The sequence below is a fragment of the Motacilla alba genome, chromosome 18 (assembly GCF_015832195.1).
Source record: "Motacilla alba alba isolate MOTALB_02 chromosome 18, Motacilla_alba_V1.0_pri, whole genome shotgun sequence".
Taxonomy (NCBI): Eukaryota; Metazoa; Chordata; class Aves; order Passeriformes; family Motacillidae; genus Motacilla; species Motacilla alba.
Window position 1 is genome coordinate 11,502,872 of NC_052033.1, and position 17,090 is coordinate 11,519,961.

At 63.4% G+C, this 17,090-nt stretch overlaps 2 protein-coding genes across 2 annotated transcripts in view; one reads left to right on the forward strand and one right to left on the reverse strand.

The window, feature by feature from the left end:
- Nucleotides 1–697: 697 nt before the first annotated feature.
- The window catches only part of RBFOX3 (RNA binding fox-1 homolog 3), a 134,261-nt gene continuing 117,868 nt past the window's right edge, over nt 698–17,090 (forward strand). Inside the window, exon 1 of the mRNA XM_038156999.1 lies at nt 698–978. The gene's annotated coding sequence lies outside the window, so the exon portion shown is untranslated. The remainder of the gene's footprint in view (nt 979–17,090) is intronic.
- ENPP7 (ectonucleotide pyrophosphatase/phosphodiesterase 7) lies at nt 7,109–11,823 on the reverse strand. The gene is made up of 5 exons (XM_038157584.1): nt 11,602–11,823; nt 10,021–10,166; nt 8,640–9,260; nt 7,527–7,917; nt 7,109–7,443 (listed from the first exon to the last, which is right to left on the reverse strand). Exons 1-5 carry the CDS (start codon nt 11,789–11,791, stop codon nt 7,109–7,111), a joined length of 1,683 nt encoding a protein of 560 aa, XP_038013512.1. The 5' UTR covers nt 11,792–11,823.

Genomic DNA, 17,090 nt, shown 5'->3' on the forward strand with positions numbered 1-17,090 from the left:
CCGCGCACACCCCCGCGCACTCACACACAAGGGGAGCCCCCCGGGCGCGCCCCCGACGGCGGCCGCGCGCGCTCCGACCCCCCCAGATCCACGCGCGCCCCCCCGGCACAATACGGCGGAGGGGCGGGCGGGGGGTCCCCAAATTCCCCGCCGGCCAATGGGGAGCGGGGGGCGGGGCGATCCGGCGTGGGGGGTGGGGGGGAGGCATTGTCTGTGTGCGACCCCTCCTCTTCCTCCCGCGCGGGGGCGGCCGCAGCCCGGCCGGAGCGGGGACAATGGGGTGGCCCGGCCCGGGGCTTTGTTTGCCCAGGCGGCGCCGGGGGCTTCCCCGGCCGGCCCCGCGGGGGGATCCCCCCGGTCCGACCCCAGGAGGGGGTTCCTGCTGCCAGGAGCCGGGCTCCGAGTCCCCCGCCCGGGGTCCCTCCTGGGGACAAAGCACCCTGGGGCTGGGGCAGCCAGCGCCGGTCCCCGCCGGTCCCCGCCGGGCCGGATCGGGCGGCGGCAGCAGCGGCACGTTTCAGTCCTAAAATAGTTGATTAAATAGAATAAAAGATTTCCCGGGGGGGTGGGCCGGCTGTGCCCCTCGCGCGGTGCCGGCTCGCGGCTCGGTAGCGCCCGGCCCACGATCCCGCCCGAGCCGCGCTGCCGGGGGTGCGGCGGCACCGAGCGCGCCGGCACCGCACGCACCGGGGCGTGCGGGGCTGCGTGAGGAGCTGCTGCACGGCGGTTGTGCGCTGTGGGCGTGGAAGGATGAAATATGGTGCTTTACAGGCATGGAAGAAGATGAGTCAGCACCTCAGGGAGTTCTCCTCGGCGGGCCCGGAGCCTGCCGTTAACCGTGCGGGAGCCGCAGGGATATGAATTGCCGTCGCCCCGGCGCCTGGGTGCCCGCGGCGCGCAGGGACTGAGCGGGAGCCGGACGGGCCATGGGGTGTCCTGCGTGGGGCCTCGCCCGCACCCCGGGCACTGCCGTCTCCGGTAAGCCGTGCCGGGTTCAGCCGTGCCGGGTTCGGCCGTGCCGGGTTTAGAGAAGCGTTTGGAGCGGCAGCGGGTGCGTTGGGCTGTCCCCGCGGCGGGGGGACTGTCACCACGGGGGACCCTCTGAGGCGGAGGACCGGACGCTTCGTCCGGGAGCGGGACCGCCTGGGGCCCCGCGGGGTGTGGACGTGCGTGGGGCGCTGGGGCTGTGCCGGGCCGGGCGCTGTCACCTTTCGTTGTTTTCTTTGACAATTACCGCGGCCGTTCGCTGAGGAGAAGAGCGGCAGGAGCGGTTTTTTAGCCGAAGGTGACACAGAATTGTAACAGCGCCGCACTTTTTGTTTGAGTTCATTTCCCTTCTGCCAGCTCGGCTCTTTGTGTGCGGCACCTCGGAGGTTTTAGAGCGGCCCTGTGTGACCTCCCCTGGCCGTGCACAGCCGTGCCGGCGGTGTGGGGCAGCCCGAGGGACGAGGAGCCGTGGGGCTCCCCTGGCTGCGGGGATTCGGCTCTCAGAGACGACCCCTGTGGGGAAGGAGCCCTGATTTGGGTGACGCTGGCTGAGCTCGTCTCCCAGCCGCCCCTCAGTGCTGCTGTTCCTGGGGTCCCCAGGAGGATGCAGGGCCAGGGTCGCCGTTCTCTGCCTTCCCGGGGCCAAGGAGGGGAGGCTGTGTGAGTGGAGAGGCTCCATCTGCTGTCTGCCGGGCTGGCGAGGGGCTGGGGCTCGGAAGTGGGAGCAGCCCTTGGCATTTGTGTCACCTTAGGGACCGCAGCGTTTGTGGGGCTGTGCCATCAGCATTGTCCCTGGTCCCTCGTGGGGACTCTGAGTGATCCCTAATGCTGCTCAGCCCCCATGCCACACATCCTGCTCCTGCTGAGGGTGGAAAGGACCGTGCTGCTCCCTGGGCTGGGAATCTCCTTTCTCCTCCCAGGGTTTATTAAAAACTGCTCCTGGGCAGTCCCTGGGCTGCCGTGGGCTCCGTGCCTTTTACCCCTGGCAGAGTGGGGTACCCCAGGGCTGCTGTTCAGGGGTGTCCTGCTCCCTCTTGGTCAGCCAGAGGAGACCGTCCCAGCCCTGGAGCTTCCCTGGGCTGGTCGGAGCTGCCCCCGGGGCTGCCCCCGCTGGAGTGGGACGAGATGCCCCCCCTGCTGCTGCCAGAGCTGTGGCTCCACCTGCGAGTGCCTTTTCCACGAATTCCATGAATTCAGCGTTTGCCATCCCCAGCAGGGGCTTCGCCTTTCTGGAGGAACTCAGCAACACGCACTGGATCACTCGGCCCCGCGCTCCCACAGGCACGGTGACATGGGGCCAATGACACCCCATGGGGCCAATAAATTCACCCCTCACCGTGAAAACCGTCGTCATCTCAAAAATGAGAGTCAGACCCCCGAGCTGCTCTGATGGAGCCTGATTTTGTAGCTTTTCCCAAGGAGGCCAGGCATCCCAGGAATGCGGGCGCCCTGTGTTGTGTCTGTAGCAGGGGCTGTCAGCTGAAGTGGGGGTTTGGTGGTGAAGGAAGGGACGGGGGTGATCCGAGTCCCCTTAGTGTGCTGAGGGGAAAGGGGCTGTGCTGCTGCCCGGACTGGAAATCTGTTTAAACTGGGCTTTACTGGGAACCAGTTCAGGTCAGCCCCGAGCTGCTGCGGGCTCTGTGCTCTGCCCGTCCTGCCAGGCTGAGTGAGGGACAGCAGGGAGCCCTGGGGGGTGCAGGGTGGGGGTCCAGGCCGGGGGGTTCCCACAGGGCCCCTGGCCTCTGTGTTGGTGCTGGGCCCCCCAAAGCAGGGGCACTGCAGGGGTGCCCCGTTCCCTCCGGCGCCGCGGGACCCCCGTGGCAGCGGTGACTGCGGGGGCGGGATGTCCCTGACCCCAGAGGGTGAGGCTGGGGCCAGCCCGGGGGCCAGCCGGGCCTCGGTGGCCATGTTTGCTGCGGGCAAATGGTGGCTGTTTTCTCCCCAAGGCGTCAGCCAATCAAAGCGCAGGGATCTGCATCTCATTTGGGTACTGCGGCCGGGTACGGGGCTGTGCGGCTCCCAGGATGGGGTGGCCAGGCACCGCGTCGTGTCGGGGTCCTGCGGCCCCGTGCGGGAGTCAGAGGGACGCGTGCCACCCCCAGGGCAGGCACTTCGGGAGGCGGCAGTGTCCCCACACACGGCGTGCCATAAATAAATACGTGTCCTCGTGTGTTTGTCGTTGTGTTCCCATCCCGGAGCGGCTGGGACCCCTGGGCGGCGAGCAGCTTCCCGGTGCAGGAAAAAGAAAAGGAAGCAAATGGTGTGGAAATGCATGGCAAATTGGGATGCAAGACACAGCGGGGCTCTCCCTGCTGCGTGACCCCCGGCCCGGGGAGGGGGGCGGCGGGCAATGAATTACGTGGGGATGGCAGGCGCGGGGAGCAGGCGGCGGCTGTGTCCGGGCAAGGCCGGGCGGGGCTTTGGGCTTTGTCACCGGGACGCGTTTGCTGAAAATGTCCCGCATTGCCCGTGCACGAGGGTGAGGAGCGGCGGGAAGGGCCGGGAAAGGCTCCAGGGAGATGCAAAACGCGACAGTTCGGGGCTTCCGTGGAGGAGGCTGAGCTGGAGATGGCTCCCGGGCCGGGAGCAGGAGCTGCTTTAGTTCCGAGTGTCTGTGGGGGGAAAACTCGCACCCACAGCGGGGAGGATCCGTCCCACCCGTCTGGCCGGGGACACGGGAGCATCCCTCAGCCCGGGGCCCGCAGTCGGGCCAGGAGGGGATGCTGAGGTTCCGGCGTGCGTCCTGGGTCTCCGGGGAACCCCTTGGAGCATCCCTGCGCGGGGCCGGGCGGCCGGAGCTGCGGCGGGTGCCGGGGAGCGAGGGGCGAGGGGCCGGGGGCTGCGGGCGCCGCGGGTTCGGGGAGATGCTCCGGGCCGGGCTTTTACCGGGAGCCGCTTCCCCCGCCCGTGCCGGGAGCGCGGGGGCCTGAGCGCGGCTCGGGAGCCCTCGGCCGCCGGCTGCCGGTACTGCACCGGGACACCGGGACACCGGGACATTGGGACATTGGGACACCAGGACACCGGGACACAGCCACACGGGGACATTGGGACACCGGGAAACCAGCAGGGCGGGAGGCAGCGGGAGCTGGGTACGGGGGGATGGAGGAACAGGACCCGCTCTCGGGCCAGGGAGGGGGATCCCCCGGCTCCCCCGTGCTCAGAATCCCAGGGCTCGGGGGATGCTCCGTGCTGGCAACGCGGCTGCAGCAAGAACCGTGAGCAGCGGGCTGCATCCTGGGGGAGCAGCCCCGCCCAGGTGTGTCCTGTGGCAGACCCTGTGACTGGAGGGCAGGGAAACCTTCCTGCAGGGGTGTGTCAGGGGTGGGCCCTTCTCCAGGGTGGTCCCTTCCTCACCGTGGGTTTTTCTGGCAGGGCTCTGTCTCGCCCAAATGCTGCTGGTTGAGTCAGGAGCTCAGTTCCTGCTCCCAGCTGAGGGGAGATCAGCTCTCAGAGGAGGATTTGTGGCAGGAGGTTGGTCGCTGCACACTCCGTGTTCCCTGTGTGGGTCTGGGGACCCGACTGGAGCCAGCCCTATGAGCACTGCGGCTTCTCAGCACTTAAAGGCTTATAAACAGAGGGAGAGTGGCATTTTACATGGGCAGAGAGCGATAGGTCAGGAAAGTGGTTTTAAACTTCAGAGAGGAGAGATTTAGGTTAAATGTTAGGAGGAAATTCTTCCCTGGGAGGGTGGGCAGGCCCTGGCACAGGGTGCCCAGAGCATCTGGGGCTGCCCCTGGATCCCTGGCAGTGCCCAGGCTGGGTTGGACACTGGGGCTGGGAGCAGCCTGGCACAGTGGAAGGTGTCCCTGCCACGGCAGGGGTGGCACTGGGTGGGCTTTAATGTCCCTCCCAACCCAAACCGTTCCATGGGTTTGTGATCCTGTCTGTGCCTGCTGGGCACAAGGACGGTCAGAGCCTGGTACCAGTGGGTTCTGAGCCCTGCAGGCTCTGCCAGGATCTCCAGGACAGCAGCAGAGCTGGCTGCCCCTGCCCTGCAATGTGCCGGGCTGTGCTGCCTTGCAGGGAAGCCCCAAGGTCACCAGCAGGAGAGCCGGGAGGTTTCTGTGCACGCTCTTATCATTAATCCCATTTCCAACGGCCGCACTCCCCTTTCGGAGCCTCCCTGCTGCTGCCGCTGCCCTGACCCCCACCCCAGCACCGTTTCAAGCCAAACATTTTCTTCCTGTTTTTCTGAGGGTGCGGCTCTTGTTTCATCTCGTCGGGTGAAGCCGATGCAGCGAGCGAGTCTCTATGGCAACAGATGTTTATCGAGCCCCTGAGATGAGGCACAGGGCCGGGGAAAGGCGCCGCAGCATCGGGGAGGGCTCTGGGGGTGCCGGAACGCCACGCTGGGAGGGCTGGAGCGGGGGCTGCTGGACGGGGTGGGGGAGTCGTGCTCCCCGTCCCCTACGCCCCAGCCTGGCTGAGGGACCCTGGGCTGCCTCCTGCGCAGGGAGGTTTGGATTTGTGCAGGGCTTTGGCCTCAGCCCTGCTGGGCAGAGCTCCTGGGAGCCTGGCACGACCGGCCCGCCCCTGGCTCAGGCATCACAGGGCTGCTCGCTGCGGGCTGGGGGTCCTGGCCCTGGCACCGCCGCGTTCCCCGTCTCTCCAAAACGCATCAGTGCCCTCCCAGAGCCCCCAGGAGCCGCGCGTGGGGCAGGTCTCAGCAGCTGTGCCATGGAGCGTGCAGCCAGGCCCGTCCTGCCTGCAGGTTTGCTGCTCAGGGGTGCGCAGGCGGCGTTCCCCAGGTTTGGCCGCGGCCGCAGAGCACAGGAGGACAGGCGGGATGGTGCTGAGCGCACCCAGCGCTCCTGGGGCAGGAGCTGCCGCTGCCGAGTGACTTGGGGACGCTTCGGGTGCCACGGCCGGCCCCGCATGTGGCCAGCAGGGACCGACGGGGCCCTCCGTGTCCTGGGCAGGTCCCACCTGAGCGGCTCCACCCTGGGTGGGGCCTGGCGCCTTTCAGGGGAGGCTCCCGGCTCGCTCGGAACAGATTTAATTGGCTTGGACACTCATTGTGTATCAGCTGCCTCTGCTCCAAACCCACCTGGAGCTGTTGTGCCTCCCGCATTTGGGGGGATGCCAACCCGGGTGACCGTGCCAGGCTGGACAGCAGTGCCACCTCCCGCAGCAGTGCGTCCCGGTGTCCCCCCAAAGCCCAGGACAGGCGTGTGTCCCCCCAAAGCCCGGGACAGGCGTCTCCTCCGGGGACCCAGGCGTGCCGGAGGAGCGCGGGTCAGGAATTTAGAGAGGTTTTGGGAATTCTGTCCCGTTCCCTGAGCCTGGGACCGGTTGTCTTTGTGAGCCGTGTCCTTCCCCATCTTGCCATGTGTTCTGGCAGAGTTCTGGAGCTCGGGGGCTGCCAGGACAGGAGAGTGCGGCGTTGCTGGTGCTTGTTTCAGGTCTCTGCAGCCCGCAGGTGTCGGCCGGAGGCGCGTCGTGCCAGGGAATGGATCAGGAGCCCTTTGTTCTGGTGGTTCTCCGGACGAATTCGCACTGCGAGGGAAAGCGACAAACTCTGGTCTGGCACCACGCACAGCCAGTGCAGAGCTGCCGACAGAGGAGGATTCCCCCTTCGGGGTTGCTCCTGCCACGGTCCGGACCTGGCTGCACGCAGGGGACAGAGGGGACAGGGCAGGGGCTGTGGCAGGGTCCCAGAGGGTGCCCACCCCTTCTCTGCAGCCCGGCCCGTGCCCTGGCGGTGTCAGTGCTCACCCGGGCAGGAAAACCCAGAGCCGCGTGTGAGGTGTGAAGCCCCCGCTGTGTCCTGCAGGGAGCGGTCTCGGGGGGCTCCACAGGCAGGGGAAACCCGGGGGGACCGCGCCCGAACGGGGCACGGTTTGCCGGGGTGTTTGCCCCCCGCGGGGTCCTTGGGGGTTACCTGATGGTGTTAGAAAACTCCTCCCCGGCATCCCAGAAGCACAGCGAGCCCCAGCACCAGCGGCAGCCTCTTGGGATGGAGAGAGCCCGAACCTGCCGTGCCGAGAGGGCGGTGGGTGCCAGCTCTGCCCGGGCCCGGCACCCGCCGGTGACGGGTGACTGTCACCTCCCGCCACCCATTCTGCCCCCTCCCCCCGGCCGGGAGCGGCTCCGCCGCCGTGCCACGGTGAGCTCTGCCCGGTTACGGAGCGCGGGGGCCCAGCGGCGGAGGGGGCGGCGGGAGCACGGCCCGGTGCACCGGAACCGGCAGCGGGAGCGGCGGCGGCCGCCAGGTGTCGCTGTTCCCGCGGGAATCCCGGCGGAGCGGAGCGCGCCCGGTGCCCGGTGGCGCTCCCGGTGAGCTCCCGGTGCCGCTCCCGGTGCTGCTCCCGGTGCCCGGTGCCGCTCCCGGTGCCGCGCCTGGTGCCCGGTGCCGCTCCCGGTGCGCTCCCAGTGAGCTCCCGGTGCCCATTGCCACCCCCGGCGTGCTCCCGGTGCACTCCCGGTGCCCATTGCTGCCCCCGGTGCCCATTGCCACTTCTGGAGCCTGTTGCTGTTCCTGGTGCCCACTGTCACTTCCTGCTGCCCTCCCCCTGCCCCCCAAGACTCCCTCTGCTCACCATTGCTGCCACCGCCATTGCCATTGTCACCGCCATTGTCACCGCCATTGCCATTGCCATTGTCACCGCCATTGTCACCGCCATTGTCACCGCCATTGCCACCGCCATTGTCACCGCCATTGCCATTGTCACCGCCATTGCCATTGTCACCGCCACTGCCACTGTCACCGGGTTCTCTCAGCATGGGCTTGGTGACCTCCAGGGAGCCGTCGTGGGGCTCGGGGGTGATGCCCAGCAGCTCACAGAGGAGGGCGTAGACATTGACGCTTTCGAAGGGCTCCACCACCAGCCCCTTCTTGAAGGCGGGTCCCACGGCTCGGAAGATGGTTTTCATGTTCATGGCCTCGTTGTCAAAGCCGTGTTCCCCCTTGTTGAACTGGACCTTGTACCTCTGGAGGGGACAGCAGGAACGTGAGCACCCCGGCCCCGCTGCCCCCCGCAGGCGCCCGCCTCTCCCTCCTCCTGCTCCGGGGTTCAGTGGTCTGGGTTCTGATGGTCTGGTCGGTTCCTTTCAGTTTTGGGAGCTGATCTGTTGGTGCTAAACTCTGCAGAGGCTGAGGTGCCTCCGGACACCGCTCCCAAGCAATTACGTCCTGCAAGTTCCCTCCCCAAACGAAGGCACAGCCAAATTTTGTTGTACTGAGGAGCTTCCAGTGGGAAGCTGCCTGCTGGCCTTGGTGCTGGGCTTCACTTAAGCCAGGCTAGGAGAGGATCCAGCAGTGGATATCCTGCACTGGATATTCTGCAGTGGATATTCTGCAGTGGATATTCTGCTCTGGATATTCTGCAGTGGATATTCTGCATGCACTGGATATTCTGCAGTGGATATTCTGCAGTGGATATTCTACAGTGGATATTCTGCTGTGGATATTCTGCACTGGATATTCTGCATGCAGTGAATATTCTGCATTCATGCAACTCCTACCCCAAGGTTTCTGGATACTTTCTCTTCTCAGCAGCAGAGAAGATCTTTAGACAAAGAGCTGGAATTTGTATCTGTGCGTATGGAGAGCAGTTAGCACAGAGGCCTAAAGCTGGGTGGGTGCTGTGGGAGGGGAGGAGTGAGAGGCACACCCCAAAGGACAGTAGGACGTGCCTGGGCGTACACCTTACCCCGTGGATCACGTAGCCTGGGTCGCTGTACATCAAAAGTGGGGTGATCCGGGAGTGGTTGGCGTAGTGGAACCTCTTTGGAAACTCTTCCTTCTTGAAAACGTGCAGTTTTGGGTGGGCGTTTTTCAGGACGGAGTACACGTGCTCCAGTTTCCCTTCCTTTGGCACCAGGAGGCCGTTTGGTCCGTAATCCAGGAGTTCGAAGGCGATGTCTTTGAACGAGAAGTTGCTGAAGGTGCGGAGGTGGATCTCGTCGGTTTTCACGACGGTCTCCATGCCGTGGTCGGACGTGATGATGAGGTTGAGGTTTGGCTCCAGGCCGCTTTCCCGGATCCGCTGCCTCAAGTAACCGACCGTTCTGTCCACCTGCTTGATCATGTTTTTCCTCTGTGGGGATTCAGGGCCGAACTTGTGTCCTGCGGAGTCTGGCTCCCCAAAGTAGAGCGTGATGAAGTCGAGGTTGTCCACCGTGAACCACTGCATGACGGTGTCGATGCTCTGCCTCCAGTTGGCTTCGTTGCTGTAGTTGAACAAAGCGGGTTCCACCAACTTCTTGAACACTTCTTCCTTTTGGTACTTCGCCTTGGTTCCAGGGAAGTGGATAGAGCCTGTCTTCAAACCCTGCGAGTGGAGGCATTCCATAAACTCACCTGAGTTCTCTCGGCACCATCCTTCCATCTGTCAGTGCTGCCACCTCCTAACACGATTAGTTCATTCAGTCCCCCGTGTCTACCTCTGCCTCTAATGAGGTTTTCTTGCTCACTGCCAATTAAAAGTGATTAATTGAAAGCACTGCCCTCGCACCCGGTCCCTTCGCCGTGTTCTAACACCAGTTAAAACTTTGGAACCAGTGGCCCATTCGCACCTCGCGTGGGCCCTCTGCCTCTTGACCCTCGCGGCGTGAAGGTGTGTTTTACTGAGGCCAGAGGAGCCAGTTTGGCAGGCAGACGTGGGCAAAGGTCTTGGGCTGGGTTTCATGTCCTGCCTCAAAGCCGGATTCCAGCCTGCTGGGCTTGCTGCAGCTCCCTGTTGCTGCCACCCCCAGCTGCCCTGGATGTGCCTCGGGCTGTGCGGGGCTCCCAGGCTCAGGATGCTCCCTGAGCAACTGGTGAGGCTTCTTTAAACAGGAGCAGGATAACCTGCTTTATTAATGTCTTAATAAAGCTGAAATGCATCCATTATTTTTTGCTATTTTTAGTAGAGCGATCATAATTATTCCTGCCGGAGTCTGGGGATTTCAGTTCTCTGCTGGTCTGATTAGCCTGGCATTCACGGGGAGGCTGGGATCTCACAGCCACCAGGGATCGTGGCTTGCCTGTGGATCTTCCTGGGGGATGGCGGGTTGGGTGGGTCTGTGTGTGTGAGGAGGTGCCACACTTGCCTGTCTCTGGGCAGTGATCCAGATGGGGAGGCTGCCGTTGTCCCACCAGCTGCTGATGCCTTGCGTGGTGTAGTAGGGCAGTTTCACGCCCGTTTTGGTGTCGAACCACATGTTATGGATCACCCCGTGGTTCTCCAGGTACCGCCCTGCGGGAGAGAAGAGAGGAGGGGGTGAGCCAGGCTGTGCTGGGGGGTCTCACCCAAACACTGGCTGTGGGGCAGAGGGGACCTTTGGCCTCCCCTTCCTACCCTTGCCCTCTGCCGAGTGGGGTCCCGGGGCAGGGAGGGAGATGCTGGGGGGCTGCTGCTTCCCGGGTGGGTTAGTTGGTGCCTGGTGGGTCTCACCTGGACCCGGCCGGGCACTGGCACCACCTGCAGTTGTTGCTGCCCGCTGGGCACGGGCAGGTTCCTGCTACCTGGGTGTCTCTAATCACCTGGTGTTTCAGTTTTGCTGTTTTTCACAGTCTGCGAGGGTGAGGTCGGTGAGCAGAAGTTTCCGTCGGAAGGGAGAGATGTGTTTTGACCCTTACATTTTGTGCTGTTTTTATTATTCTGGTCCTGAAGGCTGTGCAGTCCCTTCTGCACGATGTCCCCATCCTCCCTCCTATTGACGCTGCCTCCCTGCTTTTGCCCATCAGCAGATTTCATTAGCATGCTCCACTCTTTTATGCCAAGGTTATTAATTAAAATCTTAAATAAGATTGGCTCCAAAATCGATTCTTCAAGAATTCCCCTGGTGCCCTCCCTCCAGCTGACAATCTCCTCTCAGCATCCGCTCTGTCCTCCTCCCGTAGCCTCTCACTTCCCCACGTTACAGATTTTGTACCAATCTTCATCTTCTCCATCTTAACTAATGATTTCCCATGTGGCACTGTATCAAATGCACTACTGAAGTCCAGAAAGATTAAATTTAGAGCATCTCCCTTGTTTAAAAAATAATTTATCTTATCAAAGGAGGGTGTCGAGTTGGTCTGGTGCTATTTACCTTTGATCAATACAGGTTCGGTTCACGGAATCCCAGAATGGTTGGAGTTGGGAGGGACCTTAAAAACCATCCCGTTTCACCTCCCTGCCACCGGCAGGGACACCTTCCACTGGACCAGGCTGACTCCCAGCCCCATCCAGCCTGGCCTTGGACATTTCCAGGGATGGGGAAATCTGGGAGATCTGGGGAATCTGTGCCTCGCCATCCTCACAGGGAGGAATTTCTTTGTGTCTAGTTTAAATCTACCACATCTGCATCTCTTGCCTCGTCTGCTCTGAAGCTCCGTGTGTGGCTGGCTCTGGATGTTCTGGATGCCTCCTGACCTCGTGTCCTGGCCAGGCTGACTCCCAGCCCCATCCAACCTGGCCTTGGACATTTCCAGGGATGGGGAAATCTGGGAAATCTCACCGTCCTCACAGGGAGGAATTTCTCTGTGTCTAGTTTAAATCTACCACATCTGCATCTCTTGCCTCGTCTGCTCTGAAGCCCCGTGTGCTGCTGGCTCTGGGTGGTCTGGATGCCTCCTGACCTCGTGTCCCTCCCTGGCCCCCGAGCCCTGCCCCTGCCCTTCCCCGGCTCCCGCGGCGGGGTGCTCACCGGTCAGCAGCGTGAAGTGGCAGGGGCTGGTGAGGGTGATGAAGGGGGGAGTCATGTACTTGGCCTTCACGCCGTCGGCAGCCATGGCGTCCAGGTTGGGGGTCTCCACGTCCTGGTCGTAGTTCCAGCGGAAGCCGTCGAAGGACACCAGGAGCAGCTTGCTGCGGCTGGGCGCCTGCTGCAGGGGCATGCATCTCCCCGCGGACAGGGCGGCAAAGAGCAGCGCCAGTGGCAGCAGCATCTTCGTGCCCTTGAGCCGAGCGGCCCAGGTGTCCGCAGAGCTCGCATTAATACCTGCAGGGTGGGACTAAGTTCAGTCCTTATCTAATCGTGCAGTTGTTGATCGGGTGCGTGGCTTCAGCCAGCGTTTGCTATCGGGACAAGTGTCTCTAGTGTGTCTTATAGTTCCTTCTGGGTCAAACGCCAAATCTGGTGGCGGTGGAGCTGTTCTGGTGTGTGTGAGCAGTGTGTTCCTGGTGTGGGGGGAGGCTGGGAACCTGCCTCCACAGCCCCCGTCCCTCTCAGCCCCCGTGGTGTCCTGTCCCCGCTGCTGGCTCTCGCTGTGCCCTGCTCCGTGGTCAGCAGCTCAGCCTCAGAAGGCACCTCACGCCCCAGGACAGCTTGTCCACCCTGAGATGGAGGCTCGGAGGCTCAGGGAGGGGCTGGGCTCCACCCAGGGTTTTCCAGTGTGGCTTTGTTGAGCTGCTCGCTGGAGGAGGAGGCTCTTCCTTGGATCCTGACTGCGCATCAACCCCTGGAGATGCTCCTGAGGGTGAGCCCAGCTCTGAAGCCCCCGTGTCCCACTGTGCCCTGCTGCTCCCCACAGGTGACCCTCATCTGCTCGTGCACCGCTGAGCTTCGCTGTATCAGCATCCCATCGTATCAATATCTGCTGGTTTATGGCTTCTCTGGGGTTTAATCATTGCTGACGACTCGTTTCTCAGAAAAACTGAGTTTAAGGCTTTTGTAGAGTTATGTAACAGAGGTTGCCTTGGTTCCCTGGGCTCTGAGCTCACAACCTTTATGTTTTTGCTGATCTTCCTCTGCTCAGGTTGCAGTTTTATTCCTTGGTGCTTTCCTTCCTAACTGCCTGCCACCCTCTCCTCACCAAGCAGAGCTGTCTCCACCTTTCCCCCCGCCCCATCTGGGGTCATTCTTTGATGTTTCTCCCCAAGACTGAGCTGGGTAGATGAGCCGCAGGCACATGGGTTTGTTCTTCCTGGATGGAACGACAGCCTCTTTGTAGTCCTGAGCATCTCAAGTATTCCCATCTGGACTGATTTCTCAGGGGGCTTTGGGGTCTCTTCCCCTGTGGGTGTTTCCCCAGTGTGACAATCCCGCAAGGAGACCGCGAGAGGTCCAGGGGGCCCCAGCGGGGACCTCAGGGCTGGCCCCGGCTGGGAGTGCAGCCTTGGGCGTTTGCAGGCACTGGAAATGCCAGGCTGGATCCTGCCCTGAGCCCCCAGCCCTGAGCCAGCCCTCCTGCTGCCAGAGGCTGTGGAGCGGGTGCTGGACTGACGGCACCCAGCACTGGTGTGTGCCACCCCACCCTGCACTCCCTCGGCTCGGTGTGCCTCTCTGCCAGCCCAGCGCCTTCCCCGCCAGCCCAACACCTTCCCTGCCAGCCCAGCACTGATGTTTACTCAAGGAGCTACAGGGATGTTTACTCAAGGAGCTGTTTTTTATCTGCATGCGTTGCCCTGAGCTCAGTGCTGTCCTTCAGTGAGGACAGAGCCTCTTGGCAGCACCGAGGGTTTAAAGGGCTCGTGATAAAGATGTTATCGCTTGCCAAGCTCACGGAAAGTCCCAAATATTCAGCGTGCTGTTCTGAGGTGGGTCACCGAGTCCCTGTGCCGCTGCTGCCAGGTGCTGATAAGGTGTCGTGTCCATCGGCTGCTCCGGGAGGGAAGGGATGAGCAAGGGAGCAGCGCTGCGCCCGTCTTCCAGGAATGCTGGATGTCAAGGGGCGTTCCAGGGCACATTTTGATATCGGTATCTGAGGAGCGTGAGGCACAGATAAAGAACATCACCTTTGGCCACCCTGCCTGGGGACGCCGCGAGCTCCAGCTAAAGGGCTGATTTTGCACTAACAACGCCCCAGGTTCCGTGTGCGGGTGTGCCCGGGGGTCCGTGTGCCCGGGGGGCCATGGCTGCTCTGGGCCCACCGCGTCCTGCTCAGCATCCTTTGGAGCACCAGGGGCAGGTGGCACCAATCCTGCATCCTTGGAAACGCTGCTGAGAGCAGGCGGGGAGCTCCGAGGGCACCACAAGCTGTCAGCCCTGTCCCTGCAGAGGCCTGCTGGGGCTGGCACTGGCCATGCTGCCCTCGTGCACCAGTTAGCTCTGTGAAGATTGGAGAAGGGGCTAAAAATAGAGAACATGAGCCCAGAGAAACCTCCTGCCGGCGGAACTGTCCTGCTTGGTGTCCCAGCCTGTTTCCAGCCTTGGGAAGAAGTGATGTGCTGAGCACCCCACGGGCAAGCCTGCAGCTCCCTGCGGCGCGTGGGCACACGGGCAGCGCTGGGGCAGGTGGCTGCTGTGCACCAAGGACTGGATCAGCCAGGAATCAGTGTTACTGAAACCTCTGCTAGAGCCTCATGCCGCCCCAGGAGCAGAGCTGGGGGCACTGCAGCATCCCTGGGGGTCTGGGGTGGCCGTGGCGGGTGTGTGGAGCCGTTGGGTGTGATGGGTGTGCGAGGAGCAGGGCAGCACTGCCGGGGTGCTGGATGGAACCGGGAGCAGCCCTGGACTTGGCCCGAGCCCTGAAGCAGATGGAGGGAGGAAGGTGCTCCAGCCAAGCTGCTTGGAAGGGCTGGAAAAGAGGAAGGAGGTGGGAAAAGAAGCTTTGAGTGCTGCGGGGGGCTCTTCGGGCAGGAGCTGGCTGCCGGTACCCGCAGGCTGGAGTTTGGCTCTCGCCCCTGAGCTGCCGCCTTGGTGCCCGCGGGAGCCGCTGTGGGAGCTGTGGGGTGTCCCGGCAGGTCTGTCCGCGGGGCTGGACTCGCTCTCCGGCGTGGGGGTGACTGAAGAGACCCCCGAAATGACCCCTCACCCTCAGCCCCTGCGGTGAAGGGTCGGGCAGCGCCCGCGGGGCCGCGGCACTCGGCGAGGAACCTGCAACGGGCCCGGGGGGGCCCCGACGGACCCCGGGAGGGACCCTGGGACAGACCCCGAGAGAGACCCCGAGAGAGACCCCCGACCCCTCCGCGCGGCCGGGCCTGGCCAGCAGGGGGCGCTGTGCGGCCACGGCGGGGGCGGGAGAGACCGGAGAGTCCCGGGAGCGGCGGGGATGGAGCGGGGATGGAGCGGGGAGGGAGCGGGGAGGGAGCGGGGAGGGAGAGAGAGGATGGAGAGGATGGAGAGAGGATGGAGAGAGAGGATGGAGTGGGGATGGAGCCGGGATGGAGAGGGGATGGAGAGAGGATGGAGCGGGGAGGGAGAGAGGATGGAGCGGGGAGGGAGAGAGGAGGGAGAGAGGATGGAGAGAGAGGATGGAGCCAGGATGGAGCGGGCATGGAGAGGGGATGGAGCGGAGATGGAGAGGGGATGGAGAGAGAGGATGGAGCCGGGAAGGAGCGGGGAGGGAGAGGAGATGGAGAGGGGATGCAGAAGGGATGGAGCGGAGATGGAGAGGGGATGGAGAGAGAGGATGGAGCCGGGAAGGAGCGGGGAGGGAGAGGAGATGGAGAGGGGATGCAGAAGGGATGGAGCAGGGATGGAGCGGAGATGGAGAGGGGATGGAGCCCATGTCCAGAGCAACAGGAGGGCCAGGAACACTTCCTGGGATCAGGGGTGAGATTTCACCCCACTGGCAGAAGGGAGCCCACCCGGCAGGGATCTCGGGGCTCAGCTGCTTTCCTTCCCCTCCTCGAGCACTGCCCGGGCTGGAACCCTGTGAGGCAGCTCTGCCCCCGTGCCTCCCTGCCCTCCGGGGTGATCGGGCTGTGGCCACCAAGCTTCGGCGAGCGTGGGAAGGGAGTAGCAGGGCTTGGGATTGAGGGCAGCAGCCTTGGAGCTCGGCGCTGGTGCTCAGCACGAGGGTTGGGCTGGCTGAGCGGGGTCTGATGGAGCCCGGGGAGGGTCTCATCTCCAAGCGTGAGTCGCTGGCAGCGTTGTCAGAACCCCAGAGGTTGTGCCCACTTGCTGTCTGCCTTTCCTAGCAGTAAATTTGCTCATGGGTTGAAAATCAAGCCTCCCTGTTGAGGAAGCCCCGTGCGGGGGCTCAGCCGGGTGGCTCCAGCCGGGGGACACTGGGGCACCGCTCAGGGCGGGGCGAGCCCTGACTCAGCAGCAGCTCTGCTTACCTGGGCTGGTGCAGCCCCTTCCTGCTCGGGAGGGTGACTGTTCCGCGCTGAGAGTGAGCTCCTCCCGTGCTGGGGGCCCTGGGGAGGGATCTGGCCAGCCCTCGAGGTGGGGAGAGAGACAAAAGGGAGGGAGCAGGGAGGAAATCTCTGTCTCTCGCTCTGCAGCCAAGCGCCGTCCCTGGGCGGTGATGAGGGGTCTGCTCCCGTTCCCTGGTCCCTGCTGCTGAATGCTCGTGGGGGTTGCCGGGGCTCGGCCTGGGCTCTCCTCCTGCTCCTCGGTGGGGTCTGGGCCCTGTGGAGCGGAGCAGGGTCAGCCTCGTGGCTGCAGCCTGGCTCTGCTCTCTGCCTGGGACCCCTCCTCTGCAGCTCGGCTATCCCGGCATCGACCGCTCCCCCTGGGCCTGCAGCTCTGCTCAGCTTCCCGAGCTGATGGCCGCGTCTGCCTGCCATTGATCCCCAGCTGCAGAGCTCATTGATTAGCTCAATTTCTGATTACACTTAATGGCATTTTACTCCTCCCTGTGCTTCCCTCGTGCCAGCTGCTCGCCCTGCTCCTGCCGGGAGGAGAATTCCTGTGCCCGGAGAAACCCTGCTCCACGCTGGCCCTGCTCTCCTTCCCCTGCCACCACCCTGGCTGTCCTTTCTCCTGCTCTCCCTGCCCCTGCCACCACCCTGGCTGCCCTTTCTCCTGCTCTCCTTCCCCTGCCACCACCCTGGCTGCCCTTTCTCCTGCTCTCCTTCCCCTGCCACCACCCTGGCTGCCCTTTCTCCTGCTCTCCCTGCCCCCTCCTCCCGGGCCGGGGCAGAGCCTCTGCCCGCTCTCTGCCCGTCCTGTGCTCCCCAGGCCCTGCTCCCGTGCAGGGCTGATCTTCTCCCGGCGGCTCCTGCGAGTGGCACAGCCCTGCAGGGTGAGAGGCGCTGCCCAAGGCGCTGTGTTCCTCCCTCCCCGACACCTCCACGCTCACCACGCGCTCCTTGCTCCGTGCCTCACCTCCTTTCAACTCTCTTGCATGCATCATTCAAAAGCCATAACATTATTTGGCATAAAATATTTACTTAACTGAGCTTTTTGCAAATATTCCCCTCCATTATTTCCCCTCCTTTTGGGAGCAGACGCGGCTCCTCCCGTGCTCTCAAATGGCTTCTCTTAAATAATACAACAAGAGTGTATGAACACCCAGTGGCCTT